Source organism: Pipistrellus kuhlii, unplaced genomic scaffold (assembly GCF_014108245.1).
Source record: "Pipistrellus kuhlii isolate mPipKuh1 unplaced genomic scaffold, mPipKuh1.p scaffold_m20_p_2, whole genome shotgun sequence".
Classification (NCBI taxonomy): domain Eukaryota; kingdom Metazoa; phylum Chordata; class Mammalia; order Chiroptera; family Vespertilionidae; genus Pipistrellus; species Pipistrellus kuhlii.
The window spans coordinates 15,903,681-15,928,070 of record NW_023425515.1 but is presented as its reverse complement, the minus strand read 5'-3'; the positions used below and the strand labels follow the sequence as shown (position 1 = coordinate 15,928,070).

At 36.8% G+C, this 24,390-nt stretch overlaps 1 protein-coding gene across 5 annotated transcripts in view; it reads right to left on the bottom strand.

Annotated features, from left to right (window-relative positions):
- MME (membrane metalloendopeptidase) overlaps window positions 1-24,390 on the bottom strand; it is a 95,642-nt gene that overhangs the window by 32,882 nt on the left and 38,370 nt on the right. For all 5 annotated transcript variants that reach the window (XM_036446128.2, XM_045583620.1, XM_045583619.1 and 2 more), the window contains exons 8-16: window positions 24,180-24,245; window positions 14,109-14,243; window positions 11,962-12,063; window positions 9,654-9,790; window positions 9,449-9,542; window positions 8,174-8,302; window positions 7,158-7,256; window positions 4,104-4,184; window positions 1,785-1,888 (exon numbers count right to left, since the gene is read on the bottom strand). In XM_036446128.2, the coding sequence (XP_036302021.1) occupies window positions 1,785-1,888; window positions 4,104-4,184; window positions 7,158-7,256; window positions 8,174-8,302; window positions 9,449-9,542; window positions 9,654-9,790; window positions 11,962-12,063; window positions 14,109-14,243; window positions 24,180-24,245 (947 nt within the window). The remainder of the gene's footprint in view (window positions 1-1,784; window positions 1,889-4,103; window positions 4,185-7,157; window positions 7,257-8,173; window positions 8,303-9,448; window positions 9,543-9,653; window positions 9,791-11,961; window positions 12,064-14,108; window positions 14,244-24,179; window positions 24,246-24,390) is intronic.

Below are 24,390 nucleotides of genomic sequence, written 5' to 3'. Positions count from 1 at the left end.
CCACCAACTGTAACCATTTTCCTTCCTCTTTGCCAGCTGGGATGACAAACATTCTCTGACATTTGCAGCCCTGATTTTGACCCTAAATAACACAACCTTTGCTCCAGTACAAACCCAGGGGTTAGCAAAAAAAATCTTCTCTCAGAAGAGTTCAAAATGTTGTATAAGAATTGAAATGTATTAGCATTTCCATTTAGGACTTTTGTCTAGCCCTGCTGGTGGTATAGTAAATTTATTACATCATGTCTTTCCTACCGTCAGGGTCAGGGCAGGCCACCCCAAAATATCATACATTAGCATATTGATAATTTTGAATTAAAGTTACTTGGCAAGCAGTAAATGCCAAGAAAGGCACACGGACCTTCCCTTCTCTTCTTGAATGCAGGAAATAAATCTCCCCTATGAAAAGTCTCCTACTTGCTACAGTATACTGACACCCTTATCCCTAGAGCTAAGGAATTCAGGGATACAAAGCTTGTTATTTCTTTATATATTTATTAATTTTGTATAAACAAAACTTGTTATTTCTCTACTAATTTACTATTGAACCCAAACTTTGTTTAGATTCTTCACTAATTATTACACAAATCTAAATTTCTTTGTCCTGTCAATGCATCGTTTCTTTGTCTAAAATGCATTAAGAGCTGGCTGGTTCATAATTTCTCAGAGTATCATTTATAACCTCCCACATGCACATATTAAATTACCTTTTCCTCTGTTCACCTGGTCTTATGTTGTTTTTATTATTAGTTCAGCCTTAAGAACTCAAGAGGGGCAAAGAGGGGATTTGTCCCCCTCCTCAACATTACTTTCTACTGTTATAATGCAATGTAACATAAACAAAGTTTACCTTGGATTCTCCCAGTACCCAATGACACCTAGATTTAGCCAGTGTTCTAAAACATTAGTTTAGTTTAATAATATGAACACATGAAAGAATAAATGCATACATGAACCAAAATCTCACTGGTATGTTATTGTGTTCATTACCACACAAATCAAGTAAGTATGTTTATTTTTCACTTGTTCATCATTCATTCATTAATTTAGCTTTAACTGAAAATCTATTTATTCTGTACCGTGCTGAATGGTCAAAAGGAATGGCCCCTACAACTAAGAACCTAGTGAGATGTCATCAGAAGCAATTCTAGAGATTCAAGTGCACAACCACATAGGTTGATAAATATATTAGACACATCCATTTAATTGATAAATAAATGCTAAACCAATAGTTAATATGAAGGACCAATCTCACTAATAAACAGTGATTAAGAGCATTTGAAGGCTATGATTGAGAGGGATTTCTGGTATCTCATATTTGGCTACCTCTAGGGTAAGAGAAGTGTTACATGGAGCAATTGAGGAAGGGGATGGACTTGGGGAATGACTCACTGAAAGAAAACAGGTGGGGCTGTGGGTAGAAGAAAATTCTAAGTACAGTAAATAAGGCTTCAGAGAAGGCTTGAAGGAGCCATGGATTGCTTAGATTAAGGTGTTCTTGAGAACTCTATCCACAAGCAAAGCAGAGGACAGGCAATAAAATGAAGAGAAACCAAAGAAATTAGGTTATCTGAGGATGTACTTTAATAAAAACAAGTTTTAATTTGGTTAAATTCTGACCCGTCTTTAGTATAACCTTCTTAGATATTCTTAAAAGTACTTCATAGGAGGACGGTTGTACTTTTGAACACTATCCCAAGTCAGACTCTTCCTCTTCATATAACAAAGAGGAGGGGAAAGGACCCTCTTCTGAATAAATAGGTTAAAAACAGGAATATACATACTCATCCTTGTCCACCTTCTCTCGAAGCTTCTTTAGTTGTTTATGTTGGCCGAATTTCACATTTTGCATTATGTTCTCAAAGTATTCATCTTCCTTGTACTTGTACTATATCATACAAAAGATTTTGGTGAAAATATTAAAACCAGAATCTTTAAAACTTTTGCTAAAAATATAGAGGATATTTCCTTAAATTCTACATATTAATAAAGTTAACAGAGGACATTAAAACTTACCAAAGAAGGATTTAATTCCAATCAGTCTAGTTCTACATTACAGGTCACTGTTGCTGTGGTTGAATCACCACTTCAGTGTAATTAAACTCATAAAACTAAGTCTCAGGCAAGCCTTACCATACTGATATTAATCCTTATATACCAGATGTGATAACAGCATATCCTTATTAGTACCTATTATGGGCCAGGCAACATTCTAACAATATTTTAATAATCTTGTGAAGATGGGCTATATCACCACTTAAAAGTTGAGAAGCCCAGTCCAGCTGGTATAGCTCAGTGGTTGAGTGCCGACCCATGAACCAAAAGGTCACAGTTTGATTCCCAGTTAGGGCACATGCTTGGGTTGCAGGATTGATCCCCAGTAAGGGGTGTACAGGAGGCAGCCAATCAATGATTCTCTCTCATCATTGATGTTTCTGTCTCTCCCTCTCCCTCTCTGAAATCATTAAAACACACACACACACAGCCGAGACTGGTTTGGCTCAATGGATAGAGCGTCGGCTTGGGGACTGAATGGTCCCGGGTTCGATTCCTGTCAAGGGCATGTACCTTGGTTGCGGGCATATCCCCGGTAGGGGGTGTGCAAGAGGCAACTGATTGATGTCTCTCTCTCTCATTGATGTATCTAGCTTTCTATCCCTCTCTCTTCCTCTCTGTAAAAAATCAATAAAATATATTTAAAAAAAAAAAACACACACACACACACACACACACACACACACACACACAGATTAAGTTAAGGAAACTGAGATATAGACAAGTGCACTGTGGAGCTAGGATTTGAACCCACACAGTCAGCTTTGTGTCTATGGTCTTAGCCACTAGGCTCCTCCAGGACTACCATGCTTCGGCCAGCTAATTTAGAAGAAACAGTCAAGCTTTTCTGCAAATGGATAAGGACAAGAGAACACTGTGGTTTGCAAGTTCCACATCAGACTAGTAATCAATGGATAGGAATCATGGTCATCTCCGATTTACTCAAGGATTACCTTGTCATCACCAGGGTTTCAAGTAGTTGTGGTAACCACAGATTAGTAACAAGAATCTCAGCTAAGTCTGAAATAAGTACTGCAGTGACTTTAACCACTTTTCTTTTCTTACCACTGTTACATTATTACCAAAAGAGAATACAACAGTCACTGGTTGACTGTTGAATAGAGAATGCATGATCTAGCTTATCCAGTGGAGGGGATATTAAAAAGTGGGTGGGAATCTGAAAATTTGACTTTTTAGGCCTGTAAGACCTAAAAAGATATGGAGTCTGAGTGCTGCCCGCTGTTCTAGCACTTTGAAGTCTACCCTTGATACTCTTTAAGTTTGAGATACTTTTTGTTTTGTTTTGTTTTGTTTTGTTTTGTTTTGTTAATCCTCACTGGAGCATATTTCTCCATTGGTTTTCTGAGAGAATGGAAGAGAGGGGGAAAAACAGAGAAATATCGATGTAAGAGAAAAACATTGAATGGTTGCCTCCTGCATGAGGCCTGACCAGTACCCAGGCCTGGGAGGAACCTGCAACCAAGATATGTGCCCTTGACCAGAATTTTACCCAGGACCCTTCAGTCTGCAGGCCGATGCTCTATGCACTGAGCCAAAGCAGCTAGGGCTACCCTGGATAGTCTAAAGGACACTGGACTTTTCTTACTTCTTAAAATGGAATATATGGAAGCCAAAATAACAGATGCTGGACAGACCAATGAGACAAAAGGCTAAAACTGAAGCAAACACAGATCTATCTTCAGTGCTAAAGATTTTTATAATAAAACATATGGGCCCAGCTAGCGTGGCTCAGTTAAGCATCAACTTATGAAACTGGAGGTCACTTCAATTCCCAGATTAGGGCACATGCCTGAATTGCAGTCTTAATCCCCAGCATGAGGCAGTAGATCAATGATTCTCTCCCATTGATGTTTCTAGCTCTTTCTCCCTCTCCCTTCCTCTATGAAATCAATAAAAGTATATGTAAAAAATATAATAAAACCTATGGTTTTAGGCTACTTTGCATAATTTTTGGCAACCCATAGCTAAAAATCACATTGCCACCAGCCCCAGGTTCCATTAGCCCGGAATCTTAATTAGAGACTTACCTCCTCATATTCTTTATTCAGTTTGTTATCATCTGAGAGAATGTCATCAGGATAGCCAATTCTTTCTTTAATTGCCAAGGCCTATGAAAATTGTAATACTGAATGTGAGGATGATTACATAACTTTCATATGCAAACACTGTCATTTGCCCATGAATATCCACTGAGTAACTTGATCCATACCATTTACAGAGTATCAGACAACACTTAAAAAAAACACAAATATTTGAAGTGGCTTCATCCTTGGTCTGAAATTTAGCTTCTAATGCCTGTCCTCACAGGCTGCAGCTTTCCCAAGAAAACCAAAATGAAAGCTGACAAGTCAGCTTTCAGGAACTTTTTTCCTGAAAGACTTTTTCTTCAATTTATAGGACGAGTAACATTTAGAGCTTCCATTCTAGCAGCTAATAATTATCTTTCCACATTACCGATTTGGCTGAGAAAACAGATATGGGCTTATGTGTTCCTGCTAATATTCTTCCTGAATATTGGTTCTTGGAGTTTTTATGTTCTACCTCAGTCTCCAAGCCTGTGTACCTATCTTCTCAAAATTAAATGAATGACATTAGTTAAACAAATAGCAAACAAGTTTTCCTTGTTATACCAGCTCACGTTTCCCTCTTGCTTACTGCCATTTTTAATTTTTATACTTAGTATTTTAAAGTAATTTACTTATTTTTATTATTTCATGATTACCCCTTGTTTAGTACTTGCTATTTCTTTTTCTTTTTCTTTTCTGAAAGATATTTGACTTTTGATGCTAACATATCGCATTTGCTCTTAAATAATTTAATTAATTTAAATCTGTCATGGGGAATTAAGCCTGTATCTGAGTTATTTGGTTTACCATCAAAGGGATGTAATTTTGCTATAAATCTGTTTCATAAGCCCAGGATTTCCCCAGTGGTTGGGGCAGGATATGTGTCTCTATCAGTCAGGCCATGCCCACTTTCTTGTAGGTTTCCACACATTATTAATCAGCCCCCTCTTATTAGCACTTTATTTTCTAGAACACATTTCCCAAAAGAGTGTTCTAAGGACACAGATTCTACTGAAATAAAGTTATTGCATAAAAAGAATTTATTGTCAAATACTTTTAACAAATACTATAACAAAAGCAGTAAGCAGTCTTCTTCATTGCAGGACTTCTTACAGTAAAAAATTAGGTTGTTATAAGTGTCCAAGAGGAGGAGTTAATTTGTTTCTTTATTCATTCAATATATATTCAAGGATTTACAATGAGCCCAGTACTTTGCAAGGGGCTGAGGCTTCAATATCAGGCAAAATTTCTGCCCCACAAAGAGCTTAAGGTAAAGATCAATGATAAGCAATGAGATGAGCATTTACTCTCAGTGTGATGTAAGATGCCATAAAATCACAACCTCAGAGCATGTAACCTCCTAGACTAAGATGGGATCAGGCAGTGCTTCCTAAAGTCTTTTGACCAAGGGATTCTCTTTTGTGGGACAACTTGGCAGCTGTTTTGTGATACCACCATGAGAAATGACGATCTAGAACAATTCAATAGCCTACATCCAACAGGGAGCTAGAACATGAATGAAGCAAATCCAGCCCAAATTTCTGAGGACTTTGTCGGAATAATGAATATATAAGGAGGCTTAAAATCTAGACCTAACCTATTCAAGGTCCCTGTGAAGCTGAAAAAGATAGTCCTTTCTTTCTTTTTCTTTTTTTTTATATTTTATTGATTTTTATACAGAAAGGAAAGGAGAGAGATAGAGAGTTAGAAACATCAATGAGAGAGAGTCATCGATCAGCTGCCTCTTGTACACCCCCTACCGGGGATATGCCTGCAAACAAAGTACATGCCCGTGACCAGAATCGAACCCGGGACCCTTCAGTCCCCAAGCCGACGCTCTATCCATTGAGCCAAACCGGTCCCGGCAAGATAGGCCTTTCATGTAATTTAATCTAAAACAGAACTACACTGCAGCTTGACTCTCTTATTATATTAGGTTTTTGAATTCCCTCTGTTATCAGTTCAAAATATGGTCTGTTCTTCTTGCCACTTTAACTACAAATAAATAATCAAGTTGCATGTGAGTACTGCTCATAAAGGACATACAGTTGTCACTGGACATGTTGTTCCTCTTAGTTTTATATAGTTAGCAAGATAATGATCATAGTAAACTTAAACCTAAAATTTCCTGCCAGGACCGGTTTGGCTCAGTGGATAGAGAGTTGGCCTGTGGACTGAAAGGTCCCGGGTTTGATTCCGGTCAAGGGCATGTACCTTGGTTGCGGGCACATCCCCGGTAGGGGGTGTGCAAGAGGCAGCTGATCGATGATTCTCTCTCATCAATGTTTCTAACTCTCTATCCCTCTCTCTTCCTCTCTGTGAAAAATCAGTAAAATATATATTAGAAACAAAACAAAACAAAACAAAAAACCTAAAATATCACCTTTCTTCTTATGCAAAATATTCAAAGTCCCAATAAAAGGGACTGTAGGTCACCTTATAAAACTCAAAAAGTGTACCATCTTACATTTGTTTGAACAAAAATACAGTATTTTTTTCTCCCTGTGTTTTATAAAAAACTAGAGGAGGCATATTTAAAAAAAATTAGCTAGAAATTTGCATTACAAATTGAGGGCATATTTTTGAGATTGTTAAAGGCCTTTCAGGTATACTTCTTAAAAGAAGAAAAATTATGAACCATTAACACCATTTCATTCTTTACTTGTTAAGGTAAGATTTTCTTCTTATTTTCTGAAGTCTTCCTTTAAAAAATGTGGAGATCTTCCAAAGTTTTGAACTGAACGTGTAGAGAGTAGGAGTTGATTACAAAGAAATAATAAAAAATGGAAATCATAGGAAAAAAATATTTATCTATAAAAAAATGTTCCTGAAAACATAATTCTGAAGGAACTTGCTTTTATTTTATGTAATTTTTTTCTCACTGTCTTTGATCAGGTTTTTATTCAAATTCTTATGCAATTCTTGATTATCTTTTTTTCCGAATTATCTTAAAAATTGGTATTTCTTTATTAAAAACTTTTTTCTTTGATAGTTAGCCCTGTCTTGCTTTTTTACCTTTTCTTCAGCTCTCTTTTTTGTTTCAGCATCCATCCAAGTCAGCTCATCCAAAGTCTGAATAAAAACTTCCCGGATCTGTGTAATCAAATCCTCAACCTCAAACCAAAAGAACAGAAGACAAACTTAGGCCATTGATTAATTTTTTATAAAATAAATTGAAAGAGACAATAGTGGGTGAAAACCTGGGGTAGGTAAGGGGCAGGAACGGGGTGGATAGGGTAAATGGGGGGTGAGGAGGGGATATCAGTAATACTTCCAACAATAAAGATAAATTTAAAAAAAAATTTTAATTTAAAAAGCTATAATCAATCTTTACTAGTATGTGACTTAATAATATATTAATAAATATAAATTTGTAGGCAGACTATGACCTAAACAAATAGATACAATAGTATGTGAAAAATTATATTTTTAAGGCAACATTGTTTTTATCAATACTTATGATTAAATAGGTATTATATCTATACATTGATCAGAAATCATGTTAAGAATGTACTGGTTTCCATTATCATAAAAGAAGTAACATAAAATATTAGCTGTCATTACCATTTGTAATTTAGTAAAGCATGAAGCAGCATTTCAATAGATTATTTCACTGTATCTTGAAGATGCATTGCTTTCACATCAGTAACAATGAAAAATAGAGTACCTTCCTTATACTTCAACTAAACCTGGGTTTACTTTCCAGGTTTTAAAAAAAAACACACACTAATTTTTGGTCACAATTTTGCTAACAGAAGAGTTTAGAAATGACTGTATCACTAGAACATGTGACTGTTTCCAGAACCTACTGCTTCTAGAAAAAGGTCAATTGCCTTTGGATTAAATAATATTAGGATCAGAAACACAACCAGACTCTTGAGAGAGGGAGGATGAGATTTACTGGGAAGTAATGGCAAATTAGGATTCAGAGGTTACCTGACAATTAATAAAATTTTAGCCCAATTATGGACCTACTAATTGTCCCTCAATGCAAACAAGTGAGGGATAGTGTGCTGTGCTGAAAACATTACCACGTGTTTACTGTCTCCAGCAAATGCTGCTTGCACATAAAGCCTTCCCACGGCGCTGTCCATGTTGGCGTTGACAAAGTTTGCACAACGTCTCCAAGCGGCTATTTCTGATGTTGTGCCATAAAGGGCCTGCGGAGAAAAAGGAAACGGCATTTGATCAGGGATAAGATGGGGGAGCATGGTCAGAACACAAATCTCACAGGACTCGCTATTCTTTATGTCTCCTAAGCTCTTGCAATATTCACTGCTTCTCCTCACAAGGCACGTTGTCCTTGCCGATGATAAAATGCAATCTAACTGGATTGTTTGCTTACATACCTTCTGAAAATAAGATATATTTTCAGTATCTACCCCATAGGACTTCAGGCTACTACAAGTTAACATCCTTCTAGACCCCTTCAAGGAAAAAAACAACCCCAAAAAATCCTCCCAAACAAAAAATAATGCCATTACCTCTGCATAAACATAAATATGAAGTAATGTTCAATAAACGTCATAAGGAGAGAAATCTGCTATACAAAAAGGCACATTCCTGTTCGCTGAATGTTTTAGCTGAACTTCCAGCACTTAGAAGAAATCTATGTATAAATTTAAGTACCAATAAGGGGACTAACTTAGGTAAGGGAAATTTAGTAAAATATCAATTTTACATTCTTTAATTTTAAAAAATGTGTCTGTATTTTCTTTTAAAGGGTAAAAAACACAATTTCGATTAGAAAGTTATTTCCTTTCCATGACACCAACCAATGCTGGACACCAACCATTCACTAGAATTTCTCCTTTCTCCTCCTTCCTCCCTCACCCCCTCACAACACAACTAGAATGATGACTGTTTAAATGTAGGCCCAGCCCAATAAAAGGCCTTAAGGTTGTCTCCAGGTAGGTGTTAATGGATTGTCCACCTCAACGTACTCCATCTGTGTGTAAATCTAATGTGCTACGAACACCTGAAAAATCAAATTAATTGTGATATCCCTGCGATTAATTTTAACGCCACACCAATACCAAGCCAGTATGTTTGTTTCATGAACTGCTCACATAACCAAATTCAATCACGATGCCACAGGAGACAAAAAGGATGAGAAAGACCATAAAAGCTGGCTTTTCTATGCTGGCTTTTCCAGACATCATAGCCTAACCATGGGCAAAATAAGCAACATTTGGCATTTTGTCTCTTGGCCAAGTTCATCACATGCTAGCAGTGTACATGGCACCTTCATAACCATGTGTCTCTTTATGTTTTAAGTCTTAAGAAAAGAGAGATTGTATCTTCACCTTGCGGAAAGCATTTCTGGACTCCTTGTAGGTTCTGCTGAGGCTGCTTACAAGATCCATTATGAACCGCCAGGACATTAAATTTTGAAGATCTCTGTATAAAAAAACCCACCACCCAGCAACAAAAAATAGATGAGGCTGCAAAGCTTCTAAAGAGTGATATTAAATGTAAACTCTGAGGATGTGGGCACTCTGACATACTTACCTGGCAGAGTATTTGGCAAGAATGAGCTTAAGTTTGGTTAAATATTCTGGAGCATAAACAACCACATCTTCTTCATTTGTAATTTTAATATCCACAGTAGACATAATTTCATTTGTGAAATTGGACCAGCTGAATGGCTGGAAAAAAGCAGGCACAAAACACTCAGTAATTATAAATTTCTCAATTCCAACACTCAATTATGTTCAGGGGTCAGACATAGTTAGGGCGTCAGCTGCAGCACAATATAATTATAACAATCATCCTGTCTGATACTTGCATGGGATTGTCCCTCAATTGTTTCAATTGGTTTCTGAATAAAAATTAGTTCGGCAGCATGGTTATTTTGATAGCAGAATTAAACCAGCCATTTAAGAACAAAAGCAAAGCCTGTAAGTGTAGGGAAAATACAGTTATAAGTTAGGCTCAGTGTCATCTTCTTGGTCTAATCAATATAAAATAGAAGAAAATGTTAGCTTTAAAATTTATGCAAAAATTTAAATGGGTATAAAGTTTTTATCTTTTAAAAGTGGGTTTTAATAAACAATCCACGCAGCTGGCATGACTCGGTGGTTGAGCATCAACCAGGTCATGGTTTGATTCCTAATGAGGGACACGATACCCTGGGAGTGTGGGGGGGTTGGGGGAAGGAGTTGCAGGAGACAGCTGATCAATGATTCTCTCATTACTGATGTTCCTATCTCTCTCCCTCTTCCTTCTTTTCTGAAATCAATAAAATATATATATATTTAAAAAAAATAATCCATTAAAACTGTAATATATTTCTGTGAAGATCCTGCAGTAAATGAAAGCACATTAGTTATAGCAGCGATTCAATGAAGTTAGAGATGCACCACAGAGGATTCAATGAAGCCCAACTGAACACTGTCAACATAAGGTCTATAGGCATGCAGATTTACTCTTCAGAAGCTAAGTTCGGAGTTGCCAAAAGATGGAATCTTGTCTCTTTAAAATGGGAATTATGGTTATTCAACCACCAGTGGATATAAGGAAAAACAGCAGAAGTGGAGATCTGAAATGCCACATTTCAGTGCTTAAGAATGTTTCAAATTACCAATATTTTAGGTTCTAAGGTTATACAGATAAGTATATACTATGCTGATCACTTTCTAAGTATGAAATGCGGTGTACTGTTCCTTTGGTGGTTTGGATCATTCTTTCAAAACATACTTTTTAGGCACTTTACAGCATGGGTGGACCTGGAGAGTATTATGGTAAGTGAAATAAGCCAAAGACAATATCATATGATTTCACTCATAAGTGAGATTTAATTAACAAAGTGGTCTAACAAACAAGATAGAGAGCAGCCTGATAGCTGTTGGAGGGGAGGTAAACTGGGGGGTGGGTAAGGAGGGGGGTAGAGGGATTGAGCAAAAAAAGGGGGAAAAGAGAAAAAAAATCACGGACATGGACAACAATGTGGTGGTTGTCCTGGGAGAGGGCGTGGGGAAGGTGGAGGAGGGTATAGGGAAAATCCGTGGTGATGGACAGACTTGACTTGGGATGGTGAACACACAATACAGGGCACAGATAATGTGTTATAAAATTGAGCATCTGAAACCTGTATATTTTGCTAACCAGTGTTGCCTAAATAAATTCAATTTAAAAAGTTCTATGAGAAATTCCTAACTGGAAAGGTTATGCTTTTTAAAAGTCCCTTTTTATTATAATTATTGCCAAAGCAAATCCATCACTGAATGTAGTCATTTGCAGATTTTCCCATGGATGTAGTCTTATTTTCCGATTGTATGCCACAACGAATACACAAATACACATGAATAGCCTCCCAAAGAGATAATTACATACCAGCTAATGAATTACTACTAAGCAAAAGGATGTCAACTGCTGCTTATAAATGGAACCTATGAGACAGAGTTTTCTTATTTCTTGTGTTCTTTTTCTCCGTTATTGCTCTGAACACCTTGTAGATGCCTTGATGCTTTTATTATCTGACTGTCCAACTCTGATGGCTATATAATGATCTTTTTGAAGGATTTTCAGTTTCATATTTTCCAAACCCCTTTCTATGATCATTCCCACCATTATTACATAGCTGCCTTGAAAAGGACTTTGACTTTTAAAATCATCTCTAATTAAATATGATAGTTTCAAATCGTTATTTTTTTTTCCTGGTCCTGTATTGAAGTCAGCTGATCAGTGTCAGCTAAATTCATTTAATATTCAATTTACTTCAATAAATAAGAAATCAATGAAGTTTAAGGAACTGTATTTCAATGTTAGAAGTTTTAGAAATGGCACAATAAGAGAGGACATAAAACTTGCTACTTACCTTCCCATTGATCTCTAATGAGAAGTTATTTTGGACCTGAGATAATTTCATCTTGTTATAAAGAAGCATTGGATCATTTCGATCTTCAGGTTTAGCTGAAGCCTATGGATTTAAATTTTGATCATTATTTAAGAACTAAGAATTTTTTAGAAAAACATTATATGTAAGGAAAAAAAGGAATACGGGTTAGGTAAATATACTTTAAGTTGTACTCTATACTTACTTTGTAACTTATTTTGTCGTATCAAAAAGGAAAGTGAAGTTTAAGAGATTTTAAATATATCCAGTACCATTATCAAGATTTGGCTGTAGTATTGACTATAAACGTTCTCAAAAATATTTTTATATTTTTTAGAATGGCCAAGCCACATAAGCAATATGTGGCCTGCTTCCTTCTGTGGTTAATGGCCAGCTCAGTTGTGTCTGTTTCACATTATAAATAATTTTTTTTAATATAGTCATCTCCAGTTGGTCCGAAGGTTGTGGGTTATTGTTAAGCTGATTAACATAATATAGTCATCTCCAATTTATCGTGCAAATTCTGCCTCCCTCCCCCAACCATTATTTTCCAGTGTCTAAGTTATAATTCAAACAGGAAAAAAACAAAACAAAACAAAACAAAAAAAAAAACTCACAAGAATTTAAAGAAAATAAAACAGAAAAATTATGTTTAGGTTGCAAAGTATCTGAGGAGTGCTAGCACTTTGTACTTTTCTGACTAAGCTCCCACCCTGCCTAAGCAGTTTGCTGCTTTATACTAGTCAACCATATGCAGCTTTACTTTTTACCACTAATTCACAAAAAAAAAAAAAAAAAAAAAAAAAAAGAGAGAAGAAAGAAATGCAATAACATACCCTTTTCCCCCTCCTCCTCCTCTTTCTCCCAGCTAATGGCTGAAGTGAATTAAACTGGGACTTGTTTCTCAGAGACAATGGCTCCCATTTCCCCTTTAGGTCACTTATTTATGCCTTTTTTTTCTTCAAAATTATTTATTGACCAAAATTATTTATTGTCATGCAATAATAAGCTGGACACTGTTAGAGATACACAGATGATTCAAAGGTGACTAAGGTACCACCCAGACCTCAGAGTCTAAGAGAAGAGAGGAAATATAGACACAAATAATTTTGAGATCCAACTATTAAAAAGCTGAGGCTGATTTAAGGAGAACATGGTCTGGGAAGGTTCAAGTGGTAAAAATCTAGGGCAATAAACTGTTCTCTAATAACTCTGTGTTCAACATAGAGCCACCTGCAACCCAACGATCTTCCATTCATCTTGCTATAGCTCCAAGCAGAGTCTGGCTCTGACAGGAGATTTTTGGTTTCATGTAGTCCCAGGAAAGCTAAAATTGTCCTCAAAGATCTCCAGTCTTCAAGGTTCTGCTGGCAGTGTTAAGTCAATGGGCTGTAGGAGAGCAGGCTGCTGTCTGCAATGTCAGCAAGAGCTCTGTGGAGACTAGGCTGAAACCAAACTTGGGTTCAATCCATTACCCTCAATGTTGCTTCAACAGAATTCACTCACTTAAACTACAGACCCAGTCAGACTAGAAAATGCAAACTCAGACTCCAAGAGTTCACCTGCCACTAGAGGAAATTCATGAAAATACCCTTGGGCTCTGCTGGCAAACTCTGCCTGCGAGATCTCCCCTCCTGAGCTGAGCAGCCTGGCAGTCAGAACTCAGTGACGTCATACAGTCATGCAGCCATGTTCAGGGTTAATATTTCTTAGCCAAGGGATAGAGATAATCTCTCTCTATATATATTTTTTTAAGTAACATTGTGCCTATCAAGACTAAAACAGCTTTACTTAACAGTTAGCAATTAAGTGTGTCTTGAGTCTCAAGGACAATTCCACAACAGTTTGGCTATAGTTAGAATTTTGATGTAATTCACTTGTAATAGGTAATTAAATGTATCTAGTTTAATATTTGTCAAACTTAGTATGTCTCCTGGATGTCAAAACCCAGTTTACTATAAAATTCTACAGTTTCAAAGGTCCTCTTAAAGTTAATGATCCTTTACTAAGCTATGCATTTTTATCACTTGGTTAAAGAGTGGTACCGTTCACCCTTAAAATGTAATAGAGAGAAGAAAAAAGAAAAAGTAGTTAATGTTATTCAGTGTATCAGAGATAATGTGTTTTACATTGGCAATTTCTTTTTCCAATTCCATAACTTTATTCATTTCCAGAGAAAGCTGGTTTTCATCTATGGGCAGTCCTCTTTCCTGACGTATCAATTTGGCCACAGAAATCATAAAATTCAGATATGCTGTACAAGTCTGCAAGAAACAAATAACAGTAAATTGCTGGCAAACCTTCTAAATATATATCACAGTACTTTAATGTAAAATTTTATTTCCCATTCAATATTAATTTCCGGTAACAGATAAAGCACAATAAAATAAATACTCTTTCCTAGAAAATCAATGTGCTATATATATATATATATATATATATATATATATATATATATATAGCTATTCATGAAGACATGGCCACAAATTCATATTAATATTAACAGGATATCTTTATACCTTTATATCTGTTTCCTCTGGCCAACCAGTATTTCTTTTTCTAAATGAGATTATGTTCTCATGAGCTCCTCCAACATAAACCTGTGGGTTTTAGTTAATTCCATAGTTGGCTCCCATTACTATGAAATTTCTAAGATTCCATAGATTTGAATATCAGCTTTCTTCTAAGAACCCAAGTGCTGGAAAACAAATCAGTTTCACTAAAAAAGAGATGTTGACAGGAAGCCAGGAAGGCAGGTCAACAACCTTAATTACTCTAACCACTCACCCTTTAGTTGAGACATTGTTAGCTGAAGCAGCCTCCACTTTGTTTGTCCCGGGTAAGTTTCTGTTACTTCCTGCCTAAGGGCTACATGTAAATTTCTATTTATGTTCCCTAAGATGTTTTTCCCAAAGCCTCAATAAAAGAGGATGGCAGGGCCAGAGCACTAGTAGTTCTTCCACTAGAGTTGGACTACAGCCTGGCCCCCCATATCGCCAAATTTTGAATTTCTTCAAGTCTCTTTTCATTTGTGTGTGGCCCTTCTCCAGAATCCGAACCCTGAATTGGAACTCTTTCCACACGGGTCGTGAAAGAGATTCCTATACCCAAGTTCTTTGCATTTTATCTGTCACATACATTTTAACTTTGTGAAGGTAAGCTAGTTAAATTATGAAACGTTTATATAATTTATCAATGTCTTCTTCAAGTTCAGAGTGGCATCAACTCCAGGAAACTGAATGCCATTTTCATAAATCTCAACCCATTGCCATTTAGCCATTATTTAACTATCAGCAAGTAAAATAAATGATGATCCCACCTCATGAAAATTCTCTCAAAATTCAAGTTTCCAGCACCAACTGGATGACAAACGACCATGATTACAGAAGCCACACAATTTAGATAGAAAGGAACTGCTATTTCTCTACTACCTGTTCACAGGGTAGGTACAAATGAAGGCTATTCAGTGCTTAACACTTTCACAGTTTCAAGAAAGTTTTATATCCCTTCTCATTTACTATCAGTGATAGGGCTATGTTACATTCATCTGAATTTACAGTGACTCATTAAAAGGATTAAACATAAAACTCAAGGAGAGATGGAAATTTATTATCAAGTGAGAACCTCAGCAAAATGTACAGTTATTATCAATTAGAGGCCTGGTGCCAGGTAGGATTGGGCCTAAACTAATAGTCGGACATCCCTCTTACAATCCAGGACTGCTGGCTCCCACCTGCTCACCTGCCTGCCTGCTTGACTGCCCCTAACCACTTCTGCCTGTCAGCCTGATCACTCCCTAACTACTCCCCTGCCAGCCTGATCGACACTTAACCGCTCCCCTGTTGGCCTAATTGCTCCTAATTTCCCTCCCCTGCAGGCCTGGTCTCCAACTGCCCTCCCCTGCAGGCCTTGTCCTTCCCAACTGACCTGCCCTGCAGGACTGATCGCCCACAACTGCCCTCCCCTGTTGGCCATCTTGTGTCCACATGGGGGTGGCCATCTTAGACCAATTTTGGGCTGCCATCTTGTGTTGGAGTGATGGCCAATTTGCATATCACCTCTTTATTATATAGCATTTTAAAGTCAAGTAATACTTTTAAGTAAGGTTTAGATACTAGCATACCACAATCTTTATTAAACACTAAGCAAACAGTTCCCTGGGGAGAGGGCTCTCTTTTCCATGATACCATGTGATGCTGGGATGTCTAGCTAGCATCTCTATCTATAGATTTGACACTCAATAAAACAAACAATGAGATTTTTAACACGGGCTCAGCTGTGACTCTGTGTTAAAAATCTAATCACTAAGGCACAAGATAATAGAATGGTTTTATGTGTATTCTTGTGAACTCCATTCTTTTCCTACTCAAAGGTAATCAGAATTCTTGTTTCACTTTGAAATAAACAAATATGTCTGAGTTAACACCTTATGGGACCAACTATTCCAAAATCTAAGCATGCTGTGATTTTTAATTAACTGTATTTCAAATCATATAAATTCATCTGCATTCATCAGGAAATTGCTACTGACTATGAACAAAATGGTAATTTGCATTTTTCAATATCAAGCTACTGACATTGGTTTTCACTCTATGGGATTTTTTGTTTATCAAATAAAAAAATAAGAAGAAGAATGCTTTCTTGCACTTTGCTGACACTGCAAATTGATTCTACTCCAGTAACTTCATTCTTATAGATGTATCTAAACACTAGGGGCCTGGCCAGTGTGGCTCAATGGTTGATCTTTAACCTATTAACAAAGAAGTCACAGTTCAATTCTTCGTCAAGGCATATGTCTGGGTTTAGGACTCAATCCCCACTGTGGGGTGTGCAGGAAGCAGCCAATCAATGATTCTCACTCCCCATTGATGTTTCTATTTTTTCTTTTTTCTTTTTTGATATATTTTATTGATTTTGTACAAAGAGGAAGGGAGAGAGATAGAGAGTTAGAAATATCGATGAGAGAGAGTCATCGATCAGCTGCCTCTTGCACACCCTGTACTGGGGATATGCCTGCAACCGAGGTATGTGCCCTTGACCGGAATCGAACCCGGGACCTTTCAGTCCCCAAGCCGACGCTCTATCCATTGAGCCAAACCGGTCTCGGCCCCATTGATGTTTCTATCTCTCTCTCCCTTCCTCTCTGAAATCAATTAAAATATATATATTTTTAAAAAGACTATGGTACTTAGCCTAACGTAAGCACAGATGGAAGCACTGGCTTCTGTGATGCTTAAATATTTAATACAGCTACATGGAATGCACCACTTCCTTTAATGAATTTCATTATTTGGCAACTATTCCAATGTGAATGATTGCAGCATGTCTTAATATCTTGATTATCCTTTCTAACTTCCAAATTTACATAGGAGCTGTCAGAATGCAGGCTTACTGCTGCTGTTAAATCCTTTCTACAAGATACGATTCTACCTCAGGGTTTTAATTTCCTCCCTCAAGATACTTGTAGATATATAAAATGCCAAATGACTGTAATTGTCATGATTTCAGGGAAAGGTAATGAACACAATGTAAAATTTAAATAATACACTGGTCAGAATATTTTTAAAGTTAAAATTCAGTTTTTGTGTGCGTATCAGTGAGAGCAATTGGTTATTAGGACAAGGGCTAGAATCAGCTATCTTTTTTGAGTCCTAAGACCACCTTGTTCAAGCTTTGATATAGTGAATCCGGTGAAAAAGAAACCTAAATATTTAAATATCTAGGCAGCTCTTCTTTTAAAAATAAAACACTGGCCTGGCCGGCTTGGCTCAATGGTTGAGCATTGACATATGAACCAGGAGTGATTCAATTCCCGGTAGGGGGGCACATGCCTGGTTTATGGGCTTGATCCCCAGAGGGACTGTTTCAATCTCATTACTTATAGCCTTTAAGGTAGTAGTGCGGCATGAAGTCATCTTCAGATAATCAGAATATCTCATCAATCAGGCTCTACCTCTTTAACAAGAGAGGATGCATGAGAGGTTCCTTGATGAACCCATTTTGAGATGAGTTCCTTTGTCGTGACATTTAGAAAGTTCTAGTTATATCCAGGGAAAGAAAGCTTCACAGAAGAGCCACTCAGATAAACCAAACTGGTAAGACATGTCAGTTTTTAGTGTATGTATTTGTATAGCCTTCTGCCTAATACTTGGCCTAAACAACACTGAGTTAACAATCTTAAGACTCTAAGCCTCTGGAATAAAATAGTGTTTATCTAGTCTTGTTTGGCAACATATGCCATGCACATGAGCTAGCTTAATAATACTTTTAAATGAGATTTGCTCTCGGCTGCTTGTGCAGAATAGCATTGTCTGGAAGGAAAGCTAGGTTGAGAACTGAGAAACAGGAAAATTGTAAGGTGGGCTATAGTAGCTATTTCTCCTCTATCTTCTCATAACAGAACCTTTATTCTGCTTCCTGTTGGTAGGACTGTCAATCAAGGGGTCTCCTTTCCTGAGTCATGGAGGTTAGCTGACACTATCAACTAGTTAACTCAGTTTCCTGGACACAGTGGCTGGTTGAAGAGCAGATGCCTGAGATAGGATCAAATGGGGACCTTTTCTCAGAATTTGATAGACATAAGGAGATGGAATTGCTCTTTTTCTGGATTGTGAAACTACCAATGATTATCTTTTGATGTCACATGGAGATAGAGTTCTAGAAAAAGAAGCCACCACAAAAGAAAATAGAACCTTGAGAAAGAGGAATGAAGAGATAAGATGATATAATTGAACCCCTGTAACTACCATGCCTGATCTATCCCTAAAGCTTTACGGTCAAGTGAGATTTTTTTTTTTTTTAAACAATATTTAAGTTCATCCAAGTAGGTTTTACTGCTTACAATGAATGTCCCTAGCTCTTCTAATTTATGACCTTTAAGCAAGGCATTTTACATTTTGGGTCTCTGTACCCAATTTAGTTGGACTAAATCCTCTAATGTCCCATTTGACTCTTAGAGTCTGTGCCTGAATAACCTTAATTATTTAAAGAAAATGTACGATTCTGTCATGTAAAAATTATAAGAATATAAATCTTTGGGTTTCTATTGCCTTAGGATATGTTTCCTTTTTAAGCGAGAGGTAAAGGACAGAAAACAAAAAAGGAACTGAGATATTTAAGTTTAGAATAATCACAGAGATACAACATGCATTTCTCAAAAAGATAACATTTAAAACTTCCAGAATAACAGCACACAAAAAGTTTTAAAGGCCTTTTAACAAGAGTAAAGTAGGCTTTCTTTTAAAGGAAGGAGGCCCAATATAGTTCTTGGAGAAAAAAACCCCAAAACATTACCTACTTTCATTATTTAGTGGTGTCACAAAACAAGGTATTTTACTTGTGCTGTGATATGATTTAAATAAAATATCACAACAACAAAAATTCCATTCTTAAGGTAGCAGAAGTGAACAAATGCTTCTGTGAAGTGAAATGGGCTTTCTTACAATTGTGGGTGCTATGTTCATTGTTTATATGAAGTTTCAGAACTATGAAAGATGATTCTCCGGGAGAGCTGGCTATCCCAGAAGGAAGGCTGAAAAAGAATCTGGGGGAATGGGATTAAGTAATCATTTGATTAAAAAGGTCTTTGATTAGGGTGCTTTGGATTAAAGATGGGGAATGACCCTTCCTTATCTCCAGCTCCTGAGGCCTATCTGCACACCCAGACTCCACACCACAGTTTGAGAATCACTAGCTAAGGCAAGGAAGTCAGGCTTCTCTAGTCAAAGACAGCACCTTTCTCGGTAAAAGAAAATGTTGGCAACCTCATGTCAGTCTTCAAAACTTCTCTTGGTTCTTTTCAATAAAATAATAATAATAAAAAAAAAAGTATGAGGCTCACTGAATGTATAAATGTCTCAGGCAAATTGACTGTAGCAGAGTTTGAAAAGATGAAAAGGGCCGAAACCGGTTTGGCTCAATGGATAGAGCGTTGGACTGCAGACTGAAAGGTCCTGGGTTCGATTCTGGTCAAGGACATGTGGTTGCGAGCACATCCCCAATAGGGGGTGTGCAAGAGGCAGCTGATCGATGATTCTCTCTCATCGATGTTTCTAACTCTCTATCCCTCTTTTTTCCTCTCTGTAAAAAATCAATAAAATATATTAAAAAAAAGAAAAAGAAAAGAAAAGATGAAAAGGATACATGGTTTGTAAGATGTTTACAAGATGCTCAGGAAGTGTATTCTATGAGCTATGGCTGCCATAGAGTTGACACATCCTTAAGAATCAAGATAAGAGAGTAGGAAGGACCACTAATGAAACTGGGTTCTTCTCTTTTCTTTTTCTTTCCTCTCTTCACTTCCAACTCCCCCCTCAACCATTCATCCACTGACCTACAATATTTATTTGATAATTACTAAGGACCAGAAACTAAGCTGAGTACTGGGACCAAGGATAAGTGAGATATGACATTGCTCCCATTAAGTTTACAGTTTTTTAGGAAAAAAAAAAAAAAAAGACATTAAGTAAAAACATCTACAGAAACCCATGTGCTATAGAAACATATACTGTAGGTGTCTTCATCTAGTCAAAAGTTCCAAGAGAAAGTAAAATTTAAACTCAGATTAAAGAGTAAGGGAAAAGGAAGAGAGCTGGGCAGGTGGCATGTGTGTGTGAAATATTCCTGGTAAAGGAAATAGCATCTCTAAAAACTTATAAGCAAGAAAATCAATGAAGTCCAGCGATACATTAAGATTTCTTCCAGCTTTATGAAGTCTCCACAACATATCTTCTCCATTAGATATCATTTTGTTATCTTGTCCTTTCACCATTTTTTTTTTCATGAAACAATAAAACACAGAGGAAAATACTTAAAAGGGTTGACTTATTTCAGAAATAGTGAGGTAGCTGAAAAACTAAAATTAACTTTTATTTGAAATCTGTCTGGGGATGCTGAGGAAATTAAGTAAGAAATTTCAGGTGGTAATAATTGGGGAAACGTAGCTAATATTATGAGGAAAATAAGGACAAATTTGATCCTCCCACCCCATGGCTAAACACATACATTCCCCCTTCTCCCCAAACCCACCAAAAGAATTTATTTTAAAAGAGGGGAGGGTACAGAAATATTCTAGGAATCATCCATTTTCAGGATAATAATTAGGTTTTATCTCATATGCCAACTGCCTTCAACTGGAAAGAAGTTGCTTGGAACTTGCAGCACTGAGTTGAGAAGTATTTTGCAGTCTGAAGTAAGCAGGAAAGAGTGTGATGACCAAATAGCCATTGTTATGGAAGGGCATCCAGGCAGCAAGATGCTGTGTGTTTGCTAGTCTAATCCAGATCATTGTAGGGCATCTAATTTGAGCTGATAGTAACTTCTGGGCTGTGCATGCTACTGAGTTTTCTAAATTATTTTCACATTTAAAGAACTCTATTAGTGCCCTAGCTAATTTGACTCAGTGGATAGTCATCTGCCTGTGGATTGAAGGGTCCTGGGTTTGATTCCAGTCAAGGGCACATGCCCAGGTTGCAGGCTCAATCCCCAGTAAAGGGTGTGCAGGAAGGAGCCGATCAATTATTCTATCTCATCATTGAAGCCAATGATGATTTGCCAATCAATGATTCTCTCTCATTATTGATATTTCTATCTCTCTCCCTCTCCTTTCCTCTCTGAAATAAATTTTTTTAAAAATAGTAAAAAAAAAAAAAAAAAAAGGAACTCTACTAGTATGAAGGACTACTTTTATGAAGTTGGAATGATGTAATGGAAGGAGCAATAGATAAGGACAAAAGTTTTACCTGGGGTTCTACTATTGTTTTGCTGAGCGTTTTGGAATAACCCTCTGAGTTTTAGATGTCCATTTATAAACTCTATAAACATAATATATTATTGTTCCTAGATTTGATCCCTACTCTGTTATTTGACTACAAATAGAGTATTTCCCAAACTGTGGTAGAGATTGCTTCTTTTTAATAATAGAACATTTCTCCCCAAAACTAAATTTTAATAAGGCATACATGCATGTCTACCTTAAGACTACATTTCCCAACCTTCTTAAAATTTAGTTGTGACCCCATGACAATCGTTCTAATCAATGGAATGAGTACAACTTCTGCTTCACTTACACAAAAAGAAATAATTTGTTTACCAATTTCCTTTTCTTTTCCCTGTGGCCTGAAATGTGAACCAGGCACTGTTGAATCAACCTTGACCAGTTAGACTCATATAAAACACTATCAAGGTCAAAGATCAAAGAAAGCTGTGTTCCTGACCATTCACATGGAACAGAGGTTCCTACCTCACCTAGACTTTCTGCTTACCTTTGGACTGTAACAGGAAATAGAAATAAACTTCTCTCTTATTTGAGCACCAGTATTTTCAGGTCACTTTGTTACTGAAACTTAGCCAGGACCCAACTAATTTACAAACGCAAGCATCTCAGGGACCAGGAAGACAACATAAATCAATGACTCATATAGGTAATAATGGCTCAAACCTAGAGAACAATTGACCTACCTAAAGAGGTCTAACTACTGCCATATGGCAATGAGGCGTAGGGTTTCCAATTCTTCTAATTTATCAAGAAATCTGGATTCTCAAGTCAAATCTTCTAACATTTTAAAATGTTAGAAACTAATCCAAATTAAGAAAACAAACAAACAAAAAGTTTCAGGTTAAACAAAAATGCCTCTTTATCAGACTCAAGCCTATGTCTGACAATTTGTAACGTATTCTCAATTATGAGTTAGTATTGAATGTAAGATGCACAAATACACTATCATCTTAACAACCGCATTTTGGAATAACAACAAAGTGTATTTACCACATCAAATGTATACATTGACTGCCAAGTATCTTCCTATTAGAAATGTTAAATAAAAAATGTATATTTTTAGGATTAAAAATCTTGGACATGTTTTTAAGATACAATTCTAAATATGAAAAACATCCTAGTTGATGAAGATGAAAGTGTAGTAAAATGAGCCAAAATTCCTCAATCACCCTCCACTCTGCAATAGGAAGCAGCTGGACAGCTTATAAAGCCAATAGCTGCAACCCACATAGTAACTAGACTGCAATGAACTCAAATCCCACACCCACATGATTATGCTATTAAGCGTGGCCTTTTATATCTTTCCCTTCATTTCATTATTGTGTAGCCACTCAAAAAGATACTTTACAGTGAATTTATTCCATGTTATTTGAACTAAATTACACAAATGTTTAGCATCAACATATTTAGCTAATAGTTTTCAGCCACATCACTACTACACTGTGATCATCAAAGCTAAACTTAACTTACTTCTGAGCTACAAAGTAATTATGAAGACATTATTTATAGAACAAGCATCTTCCCAAAAGATCTAATAATATGTCACATTGCTGAGTGGGTCCTTCTGTTGTTCCTTTATTAGGGGTGTCGAACTCAATCAGAGAAGGGGCCAAAATCTAAAATCCAGCCTAAATCGCGGGCCGAATGGTTTACTGAACAGTCATAAACTGTCATTGTGATGGAAACGCAGCGGAGTGCTGTCATCACTGCGGTGCGGGCCACATTGCAAGGCCTGGCGGGACGGATTTGGCCCGCGGGCTTTGTGTTTGACACATGTGCTTTACATCAATAAAAAAAAAAAAAACACATAAACCTCAGCCCGAGAGAGGTAAGGCTGGGGGACACAAAGGAGCACTCCAGAGCATCCATCAGTTCTGTGGAGTATGACAACTCTTGGCTACCTGACCAATGTCAGAGTCAGAAGGTGGCTGCAAAAGTTTGTCTGATCTGGGTGCCCTAGGTAGTCCACTGAAAGTCAGATCACAAGGCTCTGGAAGGGTGCCACAGACTAGGATGTACTCAAACTGGACCATGCTTTAGTCCTCCTTGACATTGCCCTAGACCCTGACTCATCCGTTCATTTTGCAAATGATCCAATTAGTAGAGGGATTAAAGCATTTGAAATAGTCTTTTCAAAATAGATCATAGACAAACACTGAAAATCAAGACACAAACAAGGAATTTCAAATTTATTTGTTTCTTAAAATACCTTCATTCCGCTGAGAATATTCAGTCTATCAAAGGGAGCTCATGACTGTGTCTGATTTTAAGTGTCTGTTCAGAGTGAAGGACATAAAGAACATACACTTGGCCTTAGTACTTTTCATTATTTATAAGTTTACATCTAATGTAGATTTGTTAGTTGCTTTTTTTTTTGTTTTGTTTTGTTTCTACTTGCTTTTTTTTTTTTTTTTTTTTTCTTTACCTCTTTATACAGTCCAGTGCATTCATAGTAGTCTCTGGAGGGGAGGCCAAGTCGAGGTTGGTCAACCTATAAAATAATACACAAAAGATGAATACAAAGCATTCAGTGAATATAGAACAAGATCGCATTAACAAGGGTAACAATCACACACTGAGTGTACACGTAATTAGGAAATAGTTTTCACACTATGTCAAAGTATAAGACTGATGGG